Genomic DNA, 18,092 nt, shown 5'->3' with positions numbered 1-18,092 from the left:
ACGCGATACCGACGACCTGGCTATTAGGCTCGTACCTGGCCGCCCGTAGCGTTAATCTCCTTCCGCCGCCCTGCCCGAGTCACTGTGGCTCCACGTGCGATCTCCCGCTGCCAGTCCCCGCCGTGCCCGGCGAGCTGCTGCTGCTGCTTGCGCGCGTCTGGCCGGCTCCATCATCCTGCGCGCGCGCTTCGGCCGTGATCCAGCCGGCGCCGCATTATTACTCGCAGATCGCGCACCTGTTGGAGCCGCCTCGCGGATCCCTGTCCCTGCGTTTCAGACGCACAAGTCCCGGCCATGGTATTTCCACGCTCCAACGTTGCTCCAGCATCATCACCAGTTCACACGTCAACCGGCCGCTGGCGCCACGGCGCACGTCACCACCACCAGCCTGCGCACTAACGGCCCAATGCCAGCGTGCCTGAGCGCTTTCTTCGAGAACGTCTGCTGCCTTTTAGCCCCGCCGGCCGTTGCTCAGTGCACGCTTACTGTTCGGGTAGCAGCTCCGACAGACTCGCAGCGCATCGCTGCACCATAACTCTAACGCGCCATTGTGGGTTACAGAGCTATTGCCCTTCCGAGATCTGTCTCATCAGAAATATTGCACCCCACTTACATGAGTAGCCGCAGTCTACGCTTGAATATGCAGCTGTATATTTTGAAACTGACCTTGGCGTCCAGATACTCGGCCCAACTGTGCGTGCAGGAAGAGTGCGATGTGTCTCGCGGAATGCGACTGAGCAGGGTAAAGTCTTCTGTAGCCCACCGTGGCGCACCGCGCGAGGCGCATCGCTCTCAATGCGCGCACGTTAATCTCCCACCGCCGGCGCCAGGCCCAGCCTACCCCAGCCGCCCATCGCAGCCGCCCCATGACGTCGAAGCCGGCGCATAACGAGCACGTCCGGATGCCGCTCATGCGTGAAACGCCCGGCGGCACAGTTCCGCCTGTCTCTGCCAAGCGGCGACGTTGAATCGCGGCCCAATCCACGTGACTGACACGAAATGGGCGCGTCGCTGCCGCCCTCAGCGGGTCGTCCCGAGCATAGTGCTCGAAAAGCAATTTCCATGCCGATCCGTCGGAGGGCTGCCTCGGGTCCCGCTGTCGGCATCCAATCCCGTGCGAGAACAGTCAGCTGTCCGTTCACTTCCAGCTTGATGCTTGCTGCTCCAATCAACCTCTGCCGCCGGCGTCTTTCTAGAGTCATTCTAGAGCTCCCGTCCCGCCTTCGGCAAAAGTGCCAGCTATCATGCGTTCCGTCCGCCATACGACGTAGTATCCTGCTGTCCGCACGGGTGATCTCCATTGCCTCGCTAGCATGTGCGGAGATACCCACCTCCGTACGGCCGGGATAGGGTAGTACGCTCACACCTTACGTCCTGAGATGCAGCACCAGGAACAACCGCCATGTCTTGCAGGGGCAGGCAACTTCTTTCTATAGGTTGCTATAGCTGCACTTCGCCTATTCCGCCTGCTTGTATATATGCATCCTAGGCCCTACAGCTTCGCCTATCTCGGTAACAGTCCCCATCGTCACTGAAACACAGCTACCCCTTCGCCCCTCCTGCCGTTTCCAATCCTCTCTATTTTTATTCTTTAACACAAATTCTATACTTTCCGTCACCTTTCGCGAGCAAATGTTTGGAGGGCCCAACTCGCACCTCGCATCCATGGCGACATCCCCCCTGAATCCTCCTTTCGGAAGGCATGGGCCATCATCTTTTCCCTTCCGCGCCCTTCCCACACTGCAGCGCATGTAGAGGTGTATGACCATCACGCGTTCTCCAGCCTTTCGGCGCTCATGGCATATCCCAGCCACTTCACCCGCACCGACTGAGGCATTTCGCAGCCCAACCCCCCGCGCCGGCTGACAGCCGTTCCTCCGAGTCCGCGCCTTTTTGGCAACTCTTCTCCGTTGCGGGATGAACTGGGCGCTCGCGCGCGCGTCATCTCGCTTTTGGACGTGAGGCATAGTCGATTGCGGCTCTGTGCTCACTGAGCGCGCGCGTGCATGCACATGCTACGTACACTCACTCGCGCGCGCAGAACATTTCCCCTTCCCAATTCGAAGGGGGGCCAAAGAGAGAAAAGACCATCGGACCTCGCCAGGCCGACGAGGCCAAGCCCAGCGTCGGCTCGTTCTCCGACTAGGCGAGCAGCGCCAGCGCGGTGCGGCGCAAGCGGCAGGTACGTGCGGAGAGGCTCGGCAACGGTTCGCGCAGCGAACCAAAAGAGGAGTCGCCCATCAGAGACCGGGAGCCCTCTCCGGGCGCACGGAAGGAAGTCGAGCGAGAAGCCTGGAACCCACGAAGACCGAATCCCTTCCATGGATGGTTCGTGAAGGAGTAAAATTCCACGGAACGGTCTGGCCTTAGGTAGGGCTCCTGAAAGGAGGGAGAGTGGTTAGTAAGGATCATCAGGCACCGTGCGTGCAGTGGCCAACACGGATCTTCCGAGTCAAGGGTGGGTGGGAACGGACATCAATCAGGCACAGGACAAAAAATAATCGCCCGTGTGTTCGTGCCCGCAACAGGCGTGTGGGCCACGCCGCCCCTCTCTTTGGTGTTCCGTTCCTGCACGTCATCTCGCGGTACATCACCGGTCCGATGCAGTGCGGTTCAGCCTTGTGGAGCTTTTCTCTGCTTGTGGCCTGATCCGGCCCTCCCGCAAGTGCCATCATCTCATTAGGCTTTCCTTCCCCCCTGTAACCTTTTCAACCCAGCAACGACCGAGGCCTGTCACCGATCCCCAAGGCGTGTGCCCAGAGATCGGATCGCACCGGCGGAATCGCCCTGCAGAAATGAGTGTGTATTGTCAATTTGGGAGTTCCATTTCATTCATGAATATTAAGTACAGGCCATTAGACTCGAGATTCCTCCGAGGTGGTTCGTTCATATCCGTCATCAGATCTTGATATCTGCCGGAACATTGACATCCAGGATATCGACACCCTTCTGCAGCTCGCTCTTGGTAGGCATCTTTCCCCTGCGCATGAGCTCGGCGGTCTGGGTCATGTAGGGGTCCTTCATCATGCTGGCCATTGCGACAACCGTCTCGCCCTTGGTGTAGTATGCAATAAAGCTCGGCTTCTCCGGCTCTCCCTGGATGACGACGTCGTCGTACCCGTTCACCGTGTTACCACAGTACCGCAGTTGACTTCCCAGCGCCGACCAGAAAACAGGGATGAAGGGCTTGGGCTTGGCGCTCGGGTTGTTGATCGAGTTGGCTACGGAGCGGCCGGCGTTCTGTGCAACGTTCCAATGTTCGATGCGGACAGGAGACCCGTTACCGCCGGGGCCGTGATACGGGTATGTAGCGATATCGCCAATTGCAAAGACATCCTTGAGGCCCTTGACCGTGAAAGACTCGTCCGTGCTGATGGAGCCATCCTTCAGGAGGTCTACGGCCTTATTGTCCTTCAGGTACTCGGTTGCAGGTCCGACACCGACACCTTCGATCACAAGGTCCGCCTCGAGAACAGTTCCATCTTTCAGGTGAACCGCGCCAACCTTGGACGAATCGCTCTTCGACGGGCTAGCTTTGTCGACCGATGCCTCCATGTGGAACTTGACGCCGTTCTTCTCCAGCAGGCCGCGGAAGATCTTGCCGACCTTCTCGCCCATGACGCGTTCCATGGGCGCCTTTTCCATGCCGACGACCGTAACGTCATTCTTCTTTCCAGCCAGGCAGTTAGCGACCTCCATACCGATAAAAGAGCTACCGATAACGACGATCTTCTTGCCATTGTCGCCAACAGCATTGACAATGTTTTGAGCGTCAGGGATAGACCTCAGAATGAAGACGTTGCCGAGATCGCCCTTCAGGCCAGCAAGCGGAAGATACCTCGGGGTGCCGCCGGTCGCCAGAACAAGCTTGGTATAGTCGTACGTTTTGCCGGACTTGGTGGAGACCTTCTTGGCGTCAAAGTCCACAGCAGAAGCTTCGTCGGAGATGATGTCTATCGAAGCATTCTTGTACCATTCTTCAGATCTCCAGGCAACCTTTGAGACGTCCGCCAATAGAGCCTTCGACAGCTTCGTTCGGTCAATGGGCCTGTAGCCTTCCTTGGAAATGACGGTGATATGACCGGTGTATCCACCTCCACGGAGACCTTCAATGGCACCGAGAGTCCCGCTACCACTATAGAGGAGCAATATCTGTCAGCTGGCTGACTCGACACACAGTGTGAATGGTCGTTGACTTACCCGCCAATGACCAGCACCTTCTCAGAGCCCTGGGCAGAGCACTTGAAGCCAAGAGTATTCCTGCCCGCCTTGATTGTCGCCTCGTCACCCTTGATATAGACGCCGCCGTCCTTCTCGATGAGCTCGAAAGTGGCGAGGGGATCGAGAGCGGGTGCGTCCTCGACATCACCGGTTGCGACCTTGAAGCAGGCTAGAAGTGTTGTCAGCTGAGGGTTGCATGACAGGGCGAGTCATGAAGTCATACCTCCGTGCCACGGGCAAGTGAGCCTTCCCTCGGGTGTGAGGACACCCTTCACAAGAGGGGCACCATAGTGAGTGCAATTGGCGCTGGTGGCGTGCACCTTGTCCTGGATCTTCGCAAGCAGGACCTTGCCGTTCTCAATGCCTTCGACCTCGGCCTCTTTCTTCTCGCCGTTCTTGAGGTCAAGGGACGTAATGTCCTTGAGCTTGTACTGCTGCGCCATCCTGGATGCAGACGTGGAGATGGGGAAACGCGATTGGAATGTGAGGAGAAGGTGAGAGCGGGGTCGCTGTCTTAGAAGTAGTTGGCTGGGAGCAGCAGAGACGGAGAGGCGCTTGGCGAGCATGAACACGTAGGCGGGCGAGGCTTATGGAGGGGTAAGATACGAGACCACCGACCAGCTCCGGGCGGCAGGCGGGGGACGCAGCCTAATGAACTACGAGTCGCTGCTGCTTGTTGATGATGCATCGATGCCAGGCCTGGGTCCGTCCGGCGAATCAGAGACGGCGGATTACTTGATTCGAAGACACGGTAGGTTCCACTGTGCATATGAAATGAGCCCACTTGCCGATCGGTGCCTCAATCGTTGACAGCAGCTGCGACCCTCGCCGGCCACCACAATCTTCACAACTGCCACCATGGATCCCACCGGTACTCCAGAGACGCATGAAAACATCAGGTCGTCTGCAGACACCTCAGAAGGGCTTGTTCCTTCAATGCGACAGCAGCGGCAAGAAGGGACTGCGCAAGGGGGCCGCAGAGCACGACATCTCCTCTAGACGTCATTTGGCGGTAATGCGCGCCCACCTTGACTTATCGATAAAGCTTGCCTGAGTCTCCACCACTCACGCGTCGCGCAACGCCTCGGCCCTGCCGTCAGCGGCCAACTCCATGTCTTACCGCTTTCTTTGACCTCCAACACCCTATCGTGACCATCTCGACGCGTTCAGCGCCCATAGAGAGAACGCATCATGCCGTCAGAGCCGGAAGGGCCTTTAAGATGCGGGCCAAGCTCAACGGCTGGCTTGCCAAATTAACCTCATCCCCCCAAACATTTCCGAGCAGATAGGCGATCATGGACCCGCAAGAGCAGCAGGAGCAGCAGAATGATGACCGTAGGCTCCTAGCTTTCTCATACGGTCAATGCACACTGATATCAGGCTGACGCTATGCGCAGGCTCAAACGAAAACAACCTCCCCAAGAACCTTCCCCGGCCCGAGGACGACCATAGATGCGACCACCTGTGGAGCATGGACTTGCCGTCACTGCCGCTTTCCTCGACTAGTGATGAAACTGTTGATTTGTCGAAGCTGAAGGGCTTGGTTGTCCTTTTCTGCTATCCGCGTACCGGGAAACCCAAGGAGCCCGTGCCCGAGGACTGGGATGCCATCCCCGGCGCTCGTGGCTGCACACCGCAAGCCTGCGCATTCAAGGCCGCCACGTACGAACTCAAGAGTTTGGGTGTTTCCCAGATCTTCGGTCTTAGCACGCAGCAGACCGAGCATCAGAAGATCACTCGCGAACATTTGCGTCTTGGCTATCATCTTCTCAGCGACGAGCACTTCAAGTTCTGTGAGGCTTTACGCTTGCCCATGTGGGAATATGGAGGGTGGCGCCTGGTAAATCGTGTGACATTCCTCATCGAGGATGGCAAGATCATCTGGGTGGACTATCCGGTCTTCCCACCCGACAAAAGCGCCGAGAAGGTTGTCGACTACATGAAGGCGCAGCCTTTTAACAATCCTGGCCAGAAACGCTGTGGGAACGACGGCACCACATCCTCCGCGCCACCTTCGAATCCAGAACCCATCGATTCTCAGACTGTCGCAGGTCTGTCTGTCGGCGCTGCACCCTCAAACCCGCCACCTGATGCAGCGAGCACTGAGCCAACCGATGGGGGTCCGAAGAGGCAGGGCCCTGCGTCGAACTTCCACCCCTGCCAAGAGTGGATTGAGAAGAAAGCTCAGGAGGCTGCTCAGGCCACTGTGGCTGCAGAGAAGGGCAGTACTACTGGAGAAATTGTTGAGCCCGGCAAGAAGTACTCTTTTCACTTTAGTGGAAGCTGCACCACCAATTAGAGCATTGCGTGTGCTTGACCGTCCGGGCGGAAGAGTCCGGAGGAGGTGTTGTCTGGAAAAAGCGGTCAGAAGTCGTGTTTGCTTCTTCCGACTCCACCCTGACCACTTACTCGGGATATGTATGTATTATGCGCGCAGATGTATACGTAGGTACGGCAACAAAGAGCACGTCGTTTGGTCTTGATTCTAACCATTCTCCGATCTTGTCGCCAGCATGACGGTGATCCAATATTACGGAACGATGCAGCTAGCCCCCTTCAGAAGGGTCCACCACCGCGAGACGAGATGTGTTCGTTCGATGCTGCAACAGCTGTGGAGTGTTTTTGTTGACTCTTGAACCATACTCGTCCGGATCAGCGCCTCGACGGCGTGTCGGTAACTGTCGATTCTGTTGCAATGCTGTACATTCCCTTCTGAATCGGTGCTGGACTTGTGGCACTCCAGGTTTGTCTTACGAGGGCCAGCGGATGTGGTTGTCCGCGCTCACGATACCGTGGCAGCGGTGACAGGAACAGGAAGCGTGCATGTCAGGGTCGTGCAGATCGGATCAGGGCTTTTCGCCGGGGCATCCAACGATTGGCCTTCGTCCCACAACAAGAATAATGTCCGAGAAGGCGCTAAAAGGGAGGATGCGGATTCCCGCCGCAAGGCCTGAGATCTGGAGGGATTGCACTGGACCCCGATGCTCGTCGCTCGATCTTGCCGCGCCTCGTGTCGATTCCGAGCGGCTGGGAGGAGCTGGAAGTGTCTGGTTTCCGGGACCGCTGGCGCCCAGATGAGGCCACTTATGCCGAGGCAGGCTAGGAATTCTCCGATTTGATACGGGTTGAATCCCTTGCTGGGGCCTGCCGTGGCACAGAGGATCATCCACTTCCAGAACGTGTCTGTTCCTCAAGGCCACCCCTCTCTCTCTAGTCTCTTCGCGCTGCGAGGAGAGGGTCGCTGCAGCCGCTAGCGTGAGCATCTTTCGATCAGCAGCAAAAAAAAAAAAAAAAAACCTGCGAGTGGTTGAGTCATCTTTGTGCAGAGAAGTGTCGGTTCTACAGGCTCGAGGGCTGCAAGTGGGTGTTCATGCCTGCTCCCCGGCCCGGAGCCTGCCCCTGGTGGGATCAGGTCTGACGGAACTTGGTTACTCACACTTCTCAACATCGCATTTTCACAAGCAGTTTGTGCACCGGTGCTAAGTTTCGTTGTGTTTCGCGATCGCATTTTACTTTTTGGATTATCTTCTCGTGCTGAATGGACGATGCGTCCAGTCTTTGCCGCCATTGGTCAAGCACATCGATTTAACTCCCGTAGCGGCAGATCAATCGGGGCGGTCAGCTTCCAGCCCTCGACATATATAAAGATACGAGGTCACTGCTCATAACAATTGGAGGTTTCGGGAATCACATCGAGCGGAGTACGTGGGACTGTCAGTTCCAGATGTCTTGATTAGCAACCATTCGATGGCTTCTCCCAGCCAGCCACTCGCCATTCCTACGCGTCGTCTGTCCACCGTCACTCGGCTTCCGAGACTCGGTTCGCATTGACTGATAGGCGCATTGATGGTCGATTTTGACGTCCGTCGACCGCGTCGGCGTGCAACCGCCAGCCGCTGCAAGCAGAATTCTCTCCACCCACGGCTGACGGCATCGCTGCGGAGCGCGATGATTAGTAGAAATCGCAGGTCTGACGTCATTCCATCGTAAACGCAAGCCGAGGTAAGTATATTGAAGCGTTTACTGTGAAATCTGTGGATGAAGGCTGCGTGTGTTCACAGCATTACACGGGTCTGCGCATAAGCGTTGTGGAAGCGGGATATCCGCTGCACCAAGACATCATGAGAGATGATGATGCGATGGGTTCGCAAGAACGTGGCCAAAGCGACACAAAGAGCTGAAGCTGCGCTTGGTGTACACTTGGCGTTAATGGACGTTCGAGCTGGCCAGGCTCACAGTGGAGAAAACCGATCTGCGCGATTCTATCAAGTGTTGGATTTGCTATTCAAAGGGCCCCCGAGTTCGGTTCGTCGGGTAGGTGCTTAAGTCTCCTTCCCCCTTGTGTTAGGCATGTGCATCGCATGCCAGCAAGCGAGGCAGAAAAAGACTCACTTATCGCTTGCATGATAATCAGCCTTGCTGTGCATCATTGCGATCACTCTTCACCATTGCTAAAAATAACGCCGTTGCTAGAAGTCAGGGCGAGTGAGAGAGATGCTGCCGAGGTTCAGGGCGCAGTGGTGCTGTCGTAAGGAGGCAACCCAGCTGAAAGAGTACGAGATGCTCTCTCTCTTCAGGGTGGCGAGACACTGCACATTATCTCATTCTCGGTAAATGCACCCGACTAAATTGTTCTTCGGGGCGGTGTGGCACCGCACCGGTCGAGGCGGGAAGCCAAACACGAGCACGCGCAGCCAGTGACACGGCAGCCGGCCGCGTCTCTGGCCGCAGCGCTCTCTCCTTGGTTGCTCGCACAAGGGCTGGAAAGGGTCGACCGGTGGAGAGGGAGGAAAAAGGAACCGCATGTTCGGGACTATTCTTGGGGGTTTTTTGGGTACATACATTCAGCAGCGAGCGCGCGCGCGCAGCTTGGATTACACGAAGTATTGCCTCTTGCACAACATACACTCCCCCACCCTTTCACAGTCAGCGAATATCCAAGCTTTTGTCGATGCTCAACACCTTCCGTTCGCCTTGATTTTCTTCGGCAGGCTAGTCGTCGCTGCTAGCACATTCCAGAGCTACGGCGGCAATGAGTGGCCAGCTGAAAATCAGGCAGGGCATAGCTATCCCGAAATGGAGAGCGGAGGCCTCGGCGAAGTGCGAGGCTACCTGAGAAAGTGAAGGATATAAAGACTTTACTGGCTCCGGCCTGGGGAGCTTGCTACAGCACTCAACAATTCAATCACAGTCACAGTCACTCGCTTCAAAGCTTTCTCCTCGACTCGATCGTAATCTCCTCACAACCCACCTCTTAGCTCACATTCGCAATCACAATCACAGAATGACGCCCGACAACTCCGGTAACGGTACGCACACCTTGAAATCATGCCGTTGTACTTCAATGGCGCCTCTTCGAGCCTGCCTCGCTAATACATGCCCCAACATCAGGCTCCGACGGCAACTGGCCCCGCGACGGAGGCCGTCGCTAGATGTCAATGATCCACTGCCTCGTTTACGAAGTATGAAACTGGTGCGTTCAAACCCCGCGCTTCTACAAGCAACCTATGTTGACAGTAAAATGCAGGGAACTTCTTTCACTCGGCAATGGGCCAGGCGCCATGATGCCAGAAAAGGAACAAGGCGTTCGCAGATTGGATTTCCTATATTTGGGCGGTAACTGTCAAGCATTGGAGGAGGGAATCATAGAAGGACATCAAAATTTCTGGGGGGGGGGGGGGGCATTTGCTTGACATGGGAAAAGCCTGGGATAAAACTTACAACCACATAATGTCTTCAGTCAGCGGGCTTCCGTTCGGTACGCAGCGCGGTCACCAGAATGGGGAAGCACTTCCGCTTCCAACACTCATTCACTAAATAGCACTGATTCTACTCAACTTCACCCGTCTTCGGACGCTGTCTTCATGCATTGACGATCATCCCAAGCCTAAAAAAAGCCCTCCACCACTTCCCAGAGCAGACCATCCCGATCACGTCGCGCGCGCTAACCGCAACAGGCAATCCGCCATGACTCCCGTCCTCCTCTTTCCCCACCATGCGTTCTTTTCTCCGACCCAACCCAACCAATCACCCGTCGCACAGAAAACCCCCCTCCCCCCCGATCGATCACCACTCAGGTCCCGCCCGGTCTAGCCCATGCATTGCGTGCGTGCGCGACGATAAGCAGCGGGACAGCAGCAGCGGCCCGCCGCCCACCCGTAGCGCGCCCCTCGTCGATCGCCCGTCCCTCACACTCGGTTCTTTCTGGCGCTGACGTGCGCAAAGCCCATCGTCGTCATCATCACCCGTTGATAAGCCCAGGTCGCCCGTCACCGTCGCCGCCCTACAGCTAGTGCCACATGGCAAGGCGGCGGTGGCGCAGTAGCGTGTGTGGCGCGGAGCGGCGCGCTGTTCCTTCGCGACGTGTACGACGGGGGCGGCAGTAAACGAGCCAGTGATGTGGACAGACAGGCTCGAGTAGGAGGGGCGGAGGAGGGAAAGTGCTGCGCGCTCGCGTCAGACGGCGCCTGGCGCCCCTCGCGCGCGTTGTACAGACAACGACGACTTTGAACAAGGAGGAGTGAGGACCTCAGGTCCAGTCGTCAGTCGACGTGCTTGAATGAGTCAAGAGGGAGTACCGTACGTGTCCAGCCTAAGCGCCCGCGGGTGCCTGGCGGCGCGCGGCGGTGGTGCTGCGCAACAGCTCCAGGTAGGCTGCCCCGGCCTTTGTTGCGCGAGGGAGGCGGAGCACGCAGGCGCGTTACTGCGCAACTGCGACTTGGTGCCGGGACGGAAGGGCAAAGCGCAGAATCAGGCAAGAAAGAAGGCAACCGACTCTTTCCGTTCGCAGCGCAGGGCGGAACACAGAAACGACGGGGCTTGCTCCGTGAGGCGGAGGATGCGGCTTGGGCCAAGGAGCTTCGCCCTGGCTGCTCCGAATAATTTTCTTTTCCCATGGTATCATGCCTTGTTGCTGCCTTGAGCCCCGCGCGGGAGCTTGCGGCTCTGGGGACAGCATGGAGCGAATCGGGGCGGGGGGCGGACATGGGTAATCGCTGTAAGTGTTTGTTCTACAACGAGGCGGGTTGCGTGATCGCTATGTCAGTCCTTCGTACAGGCTCCGACCAAGGATCTTGAGGCTCTACGGATCGCGCACAGCTCTTTCCAGCTCACTGATTGGTCTCTCTATTCTGGGGGTTTACGTTGGCAGTAATACCTGCGCTGTCTGCCCTGGCCATGGCCAGTTCTGACACGCCATGGCTTTCAGCCAACACTTGCTGGGTGGGGGATAATGTCTCAAGGTAAGCTTGCTTCTGTGGATGACACGTGTATATCGTCCGCAATAATAGCATGCTTCGTGGAAAGGTTGGAAGAGCGGTGTGATGAGGCATCTTTACGATCTCCTTCTCAGCGCTGTATAGTACTGCAGTGTAAATAAGCCGTTGGGAGCGCGTGAAACGTTTCACATGTGGCTTGCATTGAAGTCGGCATAGCATAATCTATGGGAGATGGCCATGATTTGCTACCCTGTAGAAGCGGGCCGTCGGCGTGCCTTAAAGGATGCATGCCCGACGCCTCCTCCGACTTGATTGGCAAATCCTTTTGCGGAGACCCAAAGACCTGGGTTACTCCCACGCTACTTATTCGCTGCTCTGGCTATCTTTTGAAGGTGCACATGATCGTTATGCAAGGCGAGATCGTCTCACGATTTGATGCCCGCTCGAGCCAGTCTTCAAGGCAAATCAGCAGCGCTTGATGCCTTGCGGTGCACGCACATGCCTTTCCAGCATTTTTTCCACTAGACTTGCCCTGCACAGCCATCTAAGCACACGTATATCGCCACCCAACCGCTGCCCAAGCTGCGCAGGCGTGTAACCGACTGGCCGGCGTGCGAAGTACGCAAGCTCAGCGCATCACCACACCAGCACACCACGCAACTGCGCACAAACGCCTGTGCTCCCAAACAGTATGAAGTCGAAGGTGGTGCCCGCTCCATTGGTTAACGTTGCGCTGGCGCTGGGCGTTTCAGGGCGTCGGAGCAGACGCCCGTCAGAGATCGCCCTATCCAAGCGCTCGTTGGATTGACGGGGCAACTACACGGTCGGTGCGTGAGGCGCAATGTAGGAGGCCGCGGACTCATGCCGCCACCTTGGGCAAGGTTCATGTTTCTGCCGATGCTTCAGTATAAAACACTCTGGGGGCACCTTCAGAGACTCATCTTAACAACTGTGGGTAGCGAACCAACTTCCAGTCCAGAACTTATCGAGTTACTCCTTCCCGACGAAACAAATTCAACGATGGCGGATGACGGCCTAGGTCCATACACGCTTGTCAAAGGTAAGCCAATAAGTAAGGACATTCAAAAGGCATCTCTGACAATGGATTTACGTCTACTTAGACCAATGGCCTAGAGATGGAGAACAACCATAGCGAGAATCTAAAGGCGAAAGATGACCGAAGTATGATACCGCGTGGCATCCCTGGCGGTAAGTGATTGAGGCCCACTTCCAGATCATATAATGACTTATTGATGCGAGTAGTCCGGTCTCTCACAAGTCCAACATACTCGGCTTGACCGGCGGCCCCATGAGGAAGGGCATACCGCTTATACCGCTCATATCCTCTCATTGCCCAACGCCTTACAATCCGACCGCTTCTTTTTTCATCCGATATCGATTGTATGACTATCAGGTTTCCTACGGCACTCATGGACCTAGAATAAGTCTTCAGGGACGGAGGATGCGTTTGCTTTTGGTCGCGCGCGCTGATTTGCGACCGTTACATTGGGTGGGAACTTGTTTGACGCGATGGGACAGACGGCCAGGTAATGCCACGAGTATAGCGAAGCCTAATATCCATATTTTATCCAGTCGGGCATTCGGGTCTGGCAGTCTTGCATTCTTGAGTTTCTTGTGCACGTCGCCGAGATGTCCGACCACCGCTCGCCGCACGAACGACAGGAAACACTTCAACGTAGATCAACGCAGCACCGTCATCCTGCCTTGCCAAGGAGACTGAGCCAGCGGAGAAGCGATATAGTATGCCATAAGCATCGAAAATTGTGGCTGTGAGGCGCAGATGGCACGCAGTGTTGCGTAGGACGGAGCGGTGAAGAAGACGGCTTCACCGTGTTTTGAGACCTCAGGCCGGGAAAGGAGGCGAAGCGCGGTGTTATAGCCTCATCAGGCCAGGATAATTTTTCACGTGTGCGTTCGCTGGCGGCGTGCTGGAGAGAGGGCGAGCAAACGAGTGGTTGCTGCATGTAAGCAACAGGGGTTCTTCAGCTGGCCTCGGCGACGGGCGAGCGACAGCCGGCGCACGCTGCGAACGCTTCCCTCCCGCGCTACTATTTCGCTGAGCAGACCATGAGTCTAGACCGTCATTCTTCTTTTTTGTTCTTCCCCTGAACGTCATTTCATGCCGGCGGTGCGGCCTCCGATGCCCGGGCGCTCGGGAACGGCACCACCACTACTTACCAGCTTGCCGGCGACCCGCGCCCCAGCCTTGTCTCCCTCAGAGCGCACACAAGGCTCTCAGGAGCCGCCTCGCCGGCCTGCGCCCCGGCCACTTTCTCCTGCTCCGCCACGCCCGCTCACTGACGTCGGCTGGCACCCCGGCTGGGCTGAGTTCCTTCTTGCCATGGCCGCAGAGTCCAGGCGTTGCTCCCGGCCCGGCCGTCGGATGAGCCACGCACAACCAAGAGAAAAGGAATAGGGATATGGCAGCCCATGACGTCCGGTAAGCGCTGCCGGAATGCTCATCACCCATCAGCACTGGTGTTCCGGGTTGCCGCCCACAACCGCGGCGCTTCCTCACAATGAGACAAGCTCCGTGCAACCGTGCAAGGCACACCAGAGGCTGTATTCCCATTTGCCTCCGAGCCTTCTCAACACGTCCGACCACGCGGCCTCCGCCCCCTCCGCTGATGCTGATGCCGCTGCTGCGACGAGCAGGCGGAAGGGCTGGCAGCCCGCTTGGCGTACGCTGTGGCTGCGCCCCTGCGCCACGTTCCCCTGACACAAACAGATCGTCCTCTATAAAACTGTGTTTTGCTTCCACATCCCCCCTCCAAATGTCTTAGCAGTCCAGATCGCTCTCAAGTCACATCCGAAGCACCGGGGACACGAAAGCACGCAAACACGTCCATCGATCTCGAAAGAAAGAAAAAAACCACTCGACAAATCATCTTCGAGACACATCCCACGCCGCTGCCATGTCCTCCACCACAACAGCCTTCTCCGGCATCCTAGCCCGTTCAAACATCTTCGCCACCGACAAAGACCCCAAAGACCCTTGGGGAAGAGATGCCTACGGAAGCTGAACAGGATCAAGAAAGAAAACCCAACTCCCACCATCTCTCAACGAGAGCACCACAAGCGACACCGGCCTGTACAAAACATACGCCGACGCCGCCGACGCCGCCGCCGCCCACCAATCATGGACTGGTCCGGCTGTCCTCTTCCTTTTCCCCCCACGCGTCGCAACTGGAGGCTACTCTTCTGGACACGGGCACGCTCGAGGCGCAAATCAATTCCATGGGATCCCGCATCCATACCGCACAAATGAGATAGAGGCCTTGCATGAAGACAGACATGCTACGATTGGCGCCCCCGGAGGAGGCCAACTTCTCACCCCCACAAAACCATTGGGGGAGAGACACTTTTCTTCCTGTGTCATGTCAACACCTCGTCTTGGTCGGGCCGAGTCTTGATCGGGGGAAGCCTGACTGGTCGTCGACCAAGAGGAACATCGACGAAAGGGAAGCGAGGAGGAGGAAGACATTCCTACACGGAACAAGGCGCAGGCGGGGAAAATCGTGGATACAGGTCATACTTTTTCGTCTGAGAGGGGAAATGTCACATTTAATTTTTGAGTTCTTTTTCGGCCATTGTCCAGAGCACCAAAGATAGAAGCACCGAAGTTAGAGAACTGTTAATGAGATCAATAAGACCCACCACATATATCCTGTATCACATTCTCTCCCAAATCTGTGCCGTAGAGGTTATCTACACATTCTGGCTCGCCAGTCTCGCTTCTTCCGCTTCCAGACCCTTCGCTCTTTGCTTCGTGTGCATGAATCGAGCCTGAGTGGCTATACTTGTTGGTATGTAAGGAGGCAAAAAAGGGGTCCTCAGAGCAGTCGGTAGAGCAAAATCGTGAATTGAGTTTTTGATTTATCCGTCCATTGCTCTCTGCGCCAACCCACGAGACACTACTGATGGACCGACCTGCCTTGCCGTCATGGACAGGCGTTGGCGTGATGGTTTTCGTTGTAGCTTTGGTATGGAAGCCATGTGCGCTGCTGGTCTCGAACCAAGCTGGTATTGGATAGTAGGGTATGAAAGACCCATTGTAGGTCGGCAGTGATTGTGCTGCAGTCCCGGGTTGTTTTTAGAAAGCTTCGATGATAGCAGCGCGCAGAGCGTAGTGGATGTCTGAGCGACGGAAACCTGGTCCTCGGCCGATGCAAACACAACGTTTGATTAAGCCTACGACAAGTTAGCCACATTGTGTATCCCGGTATTACACCAAGCCAACCGAACTTACCGTTGATGAACCTCTGTACATCAATAGTCACCGACCTGTTCTGCCTCCGCTCTTCCACCGAGCCTACTGTCGCAACACCACCCATGCCGTACTCGCTTAGGTCCGCCTGATTGTTGTCTGCCCAAGCGAAGTTCAAATCGTAGAAGCGATCCCATTCATCCCAATTCTTAGGATCGGCTGATGGGAACTCCCCCCAATCCATCGTGCAGGCCTGATCCAACCTCTGTGCCGTTTGCTGGAGAAGGTTCGCGCTATCAGGCGTACTGGGACCGTTCGATGTGGTGTTTTCACCTTGCGAGGCGCTAGGGGCACTAGAACTGCTCGGAAGGCTTGCCTGCCCAGGGCTGCCTGTTGCGAACAAGGCCTGAGAAGGTGGAGACATGCTGAAGTTGCCACCAACGTGGTTGGGTGCGAATTGATCGAGCGCCTCGCCGAGGACGCCCATCTCCGAATCAGGATGCGCGACGTCGCCATGTGGTGGTTGAGCGCGCGCAATAGCGTCGAGGGTCCTGACAGCTGTCTCCGCGAAAGAGGCTTGTGCGTCTATATGCACACCTAACTCCTCGAGGTATCCCTCGACATCCTGGCTGTCCAGCCATTCGCCACCATATTCTTCCAGGTCGTATTCTAGCTCTGGGGTGAATATGACATCGGGTCGCGCACTTGTTCGTAGTTCCTCGAGTTGCACTCTCGTAACGTATGGTCCAACGCGCCGAATGTTAAAGCTTATCTGACCTGGGATGACCCTGCCATTTTCATCTCGTACAGGGTAGTGAGTCCCTGCTCCGCCTAGGTGCAGGAACGGTGAATTTAGGAAGTCAAGTGGCTGAAGCACAGAATTCTGGAGAAGGTTTCTGAAATCTTTGAGTAGTCTGTCTCGGGTTGAATAGTGACGGCAGAGGCGGAAAACCCGGTTATAGTCGCTGGGACGGAGGTGCGCCGTTGATAGAAGATGGAAGGCCCGCTCAAGGCAAGCTCGTTGCAGGCGGCGCGAAAAGGTCGTTTCTTGGAAAGAGTAGGTGAATGCGGGTCGGGGGGTACTGTTCATCGGAGAAGGAATCCAGGGCGAAACACGCGTGAATGGTTCGTAGGTACGTGCTCGGATCGGAGCAACTGCGCTTTTTTCGATCTGGTGGTGTTCATCTGTGTGCTGCGCGAGGCCGTCCGGCTGGAAGGCGTTTACTGTGTCCGTCTGGATGGGGTTCCGAAAGTGGGAGGAAAGGGCGAAGGAAGTGTCCTGAGGCTGACGCAGTTCAGTAACTATTGGCTCCCCTGAAGCTCCAAAGTGTGAAGCTGGTAGATTAGGGAGATCCGACCCTGAATAGAAATCAACATTTTGTCCAAAGGCCGGGACATCAGACTCTTCGGCGAGCTTGTAGTATCCCAAGCCAATGTGCGTTGGTTGTGAATTCATCTGGGCGGTTGCATTTGGCACTTGTGACACGTCATGGGGGGCCTGGCCCATGTCTTGGTAGTTACGTGATGAGATGTTTGGCGCAGCTTCCGCTTTCCGCGGTGTTGTGGAAGGGTCGGAGGCTTCTTGGCTATCCTCGCGCTCGTCCTCAACCTCAACAGTCTTTGCGGTCTTGGAGAGGTTGACGAAGGCCTCGGTCGTCGATCTCAACTCGGAGGCTAGATGCGGGCGCAAGGCGAAGATGTCCGAAGCCATTGCCTGGTCGTTGAAGTGCAAGAAGGAGTTGTTCATGCCATCGATGACCGACTGCAACTGTTCCACCTGCTTTTGCAGGGAAGAAATGGTCATCTCCTTCCGCTGACGGTATGCTCGCTGAGCCAGGCGGATCTGGGTGCGACGCCGCTGTGCCGGGGTTAGTCGGCGAACCATATATGGCGTCGGCATGATGGAGGCTGGAGGCAGACAGGCAGGCGAGAAAGCATGAAAAAAAAAATGAAAAGAAGAAAGACAAAAGCAGGTCCAAGGCGAAAAGGTGCAGTGGGGCATTTTGGGGATTGGGGGCAGCACTCGTACGGCGGAGCGTCACCGCTAGTGCAAGGAGAGGGATTTGTGATGAGTGATCCGGTGGAGGAGGTGCATTTCTTGATTACTCACATCTGCAGCGGTCTCATCTTGGGTGTCTACTTTCGGTCTGCCTCTCTGCTTCTTGCCCTTGCTGCTGGGCTCTGCGGAAGGCGTGGATTGCCTGGCCCGCTTTTTGGTAGTAGGGCGCTCTTCGCTCTCCGAGCCCATGGTTACGCTGGGGTGGATCGCCGCCGACGCGAGCCGTGGGGGCGTGCCGTGTTTCGTGGTAAATAATTGGTTCTTCTCGTCGAAGAGAGGCACTCAGCGCGGGTGCGGGTCTCCTTTCTCTTTTGGATAGCAGGCGGCGCACGTCGGCGTTGGGGGCGAGCTTATAAGCAAAATGAAA

The 18,092-nt window shown here is 56.5% G+C and overlaps 3 protein-coding genes across 3 annotated transcripts; 1 reads left to right on the top strand and 2 right to left on the bottom strand.

Annotated features, from left to right (window-relative positions):
- Positions 1–2,898: 2,898 nt before the first annotated feature.
- Positions 2,899–4,664, bottom strand: aif1 (Apoptosis-inducing factor 1; the record flags this gene model as incomplete). The annotated part of the gene is made up of 3 exons (XM_066772031.1): positions 2,899–4,135; positions 4,201–4,390; positions 4,445–4,664. 3 exons carry the CDS (start codon positions 4,662–4,664, stop codon positions 2,899–2,901), a joined length of 1,647 nt encoding a protein of 548 aa, XP_066637310.1.
- An 852-nt stretch (positions 4,665–5,516) lies between these two features.
- SLS55_000519 (uncharacterized protein) lies at positions 5,517–6,520 on the top strand (the record flags this gene model as incomplete). Its single annotated transcript, XM_066772030.1, has 2 exons — positions 5,517–5,556; positions 5,619–6,520. The coding sequence occupies 2 exons, from the start codon at positions 5,517–5,519 to the stop codon at positions 6,518–6,520; spliced, it is 942 nt and encodes a 313-aa protein (XP_066637309.1).
- A 9,032-nt stretch (positions 6,521–15,552) lies between these two features.
- On the bottom strand, positions 15,553–17,566 carry SLS55_000518 (uncharacterized protein; the record flags this gene model as incomplete). The annotated part of the gene is made up of 3 exons (XM_066772029.1): positions 15,553–15,650; positions 15,709–16,339; positions 17,042–17,566. 3 exons carry the CDS (start codon positions 17,564–17,566, stop codon positions 15,553–15,555), a joined length of 1,254 nt encoding a protein of 417 aa, XP_066637308.1.
- Positions 17,567–18,092: the final 526 nt, after the last annotated feature.

This window comes from Diplodia seriata (assembly GCF_021436955.1).
Source record: "Diplodia seriata strain FDS-637 chromosome Unknown scaffold_1, whole genome shotgun sequence".
Classification (NCBI taxonomy): Eukaryota; Fungi; Ascomycota; class Dothideomycetes; order Botryosphaeriales; family Botryosphaeriaceae; genus Diplodia; species Diplodia seriata.
This window is presented reverse-complemented; position numbering and strand designations above follow the sequence as displayed.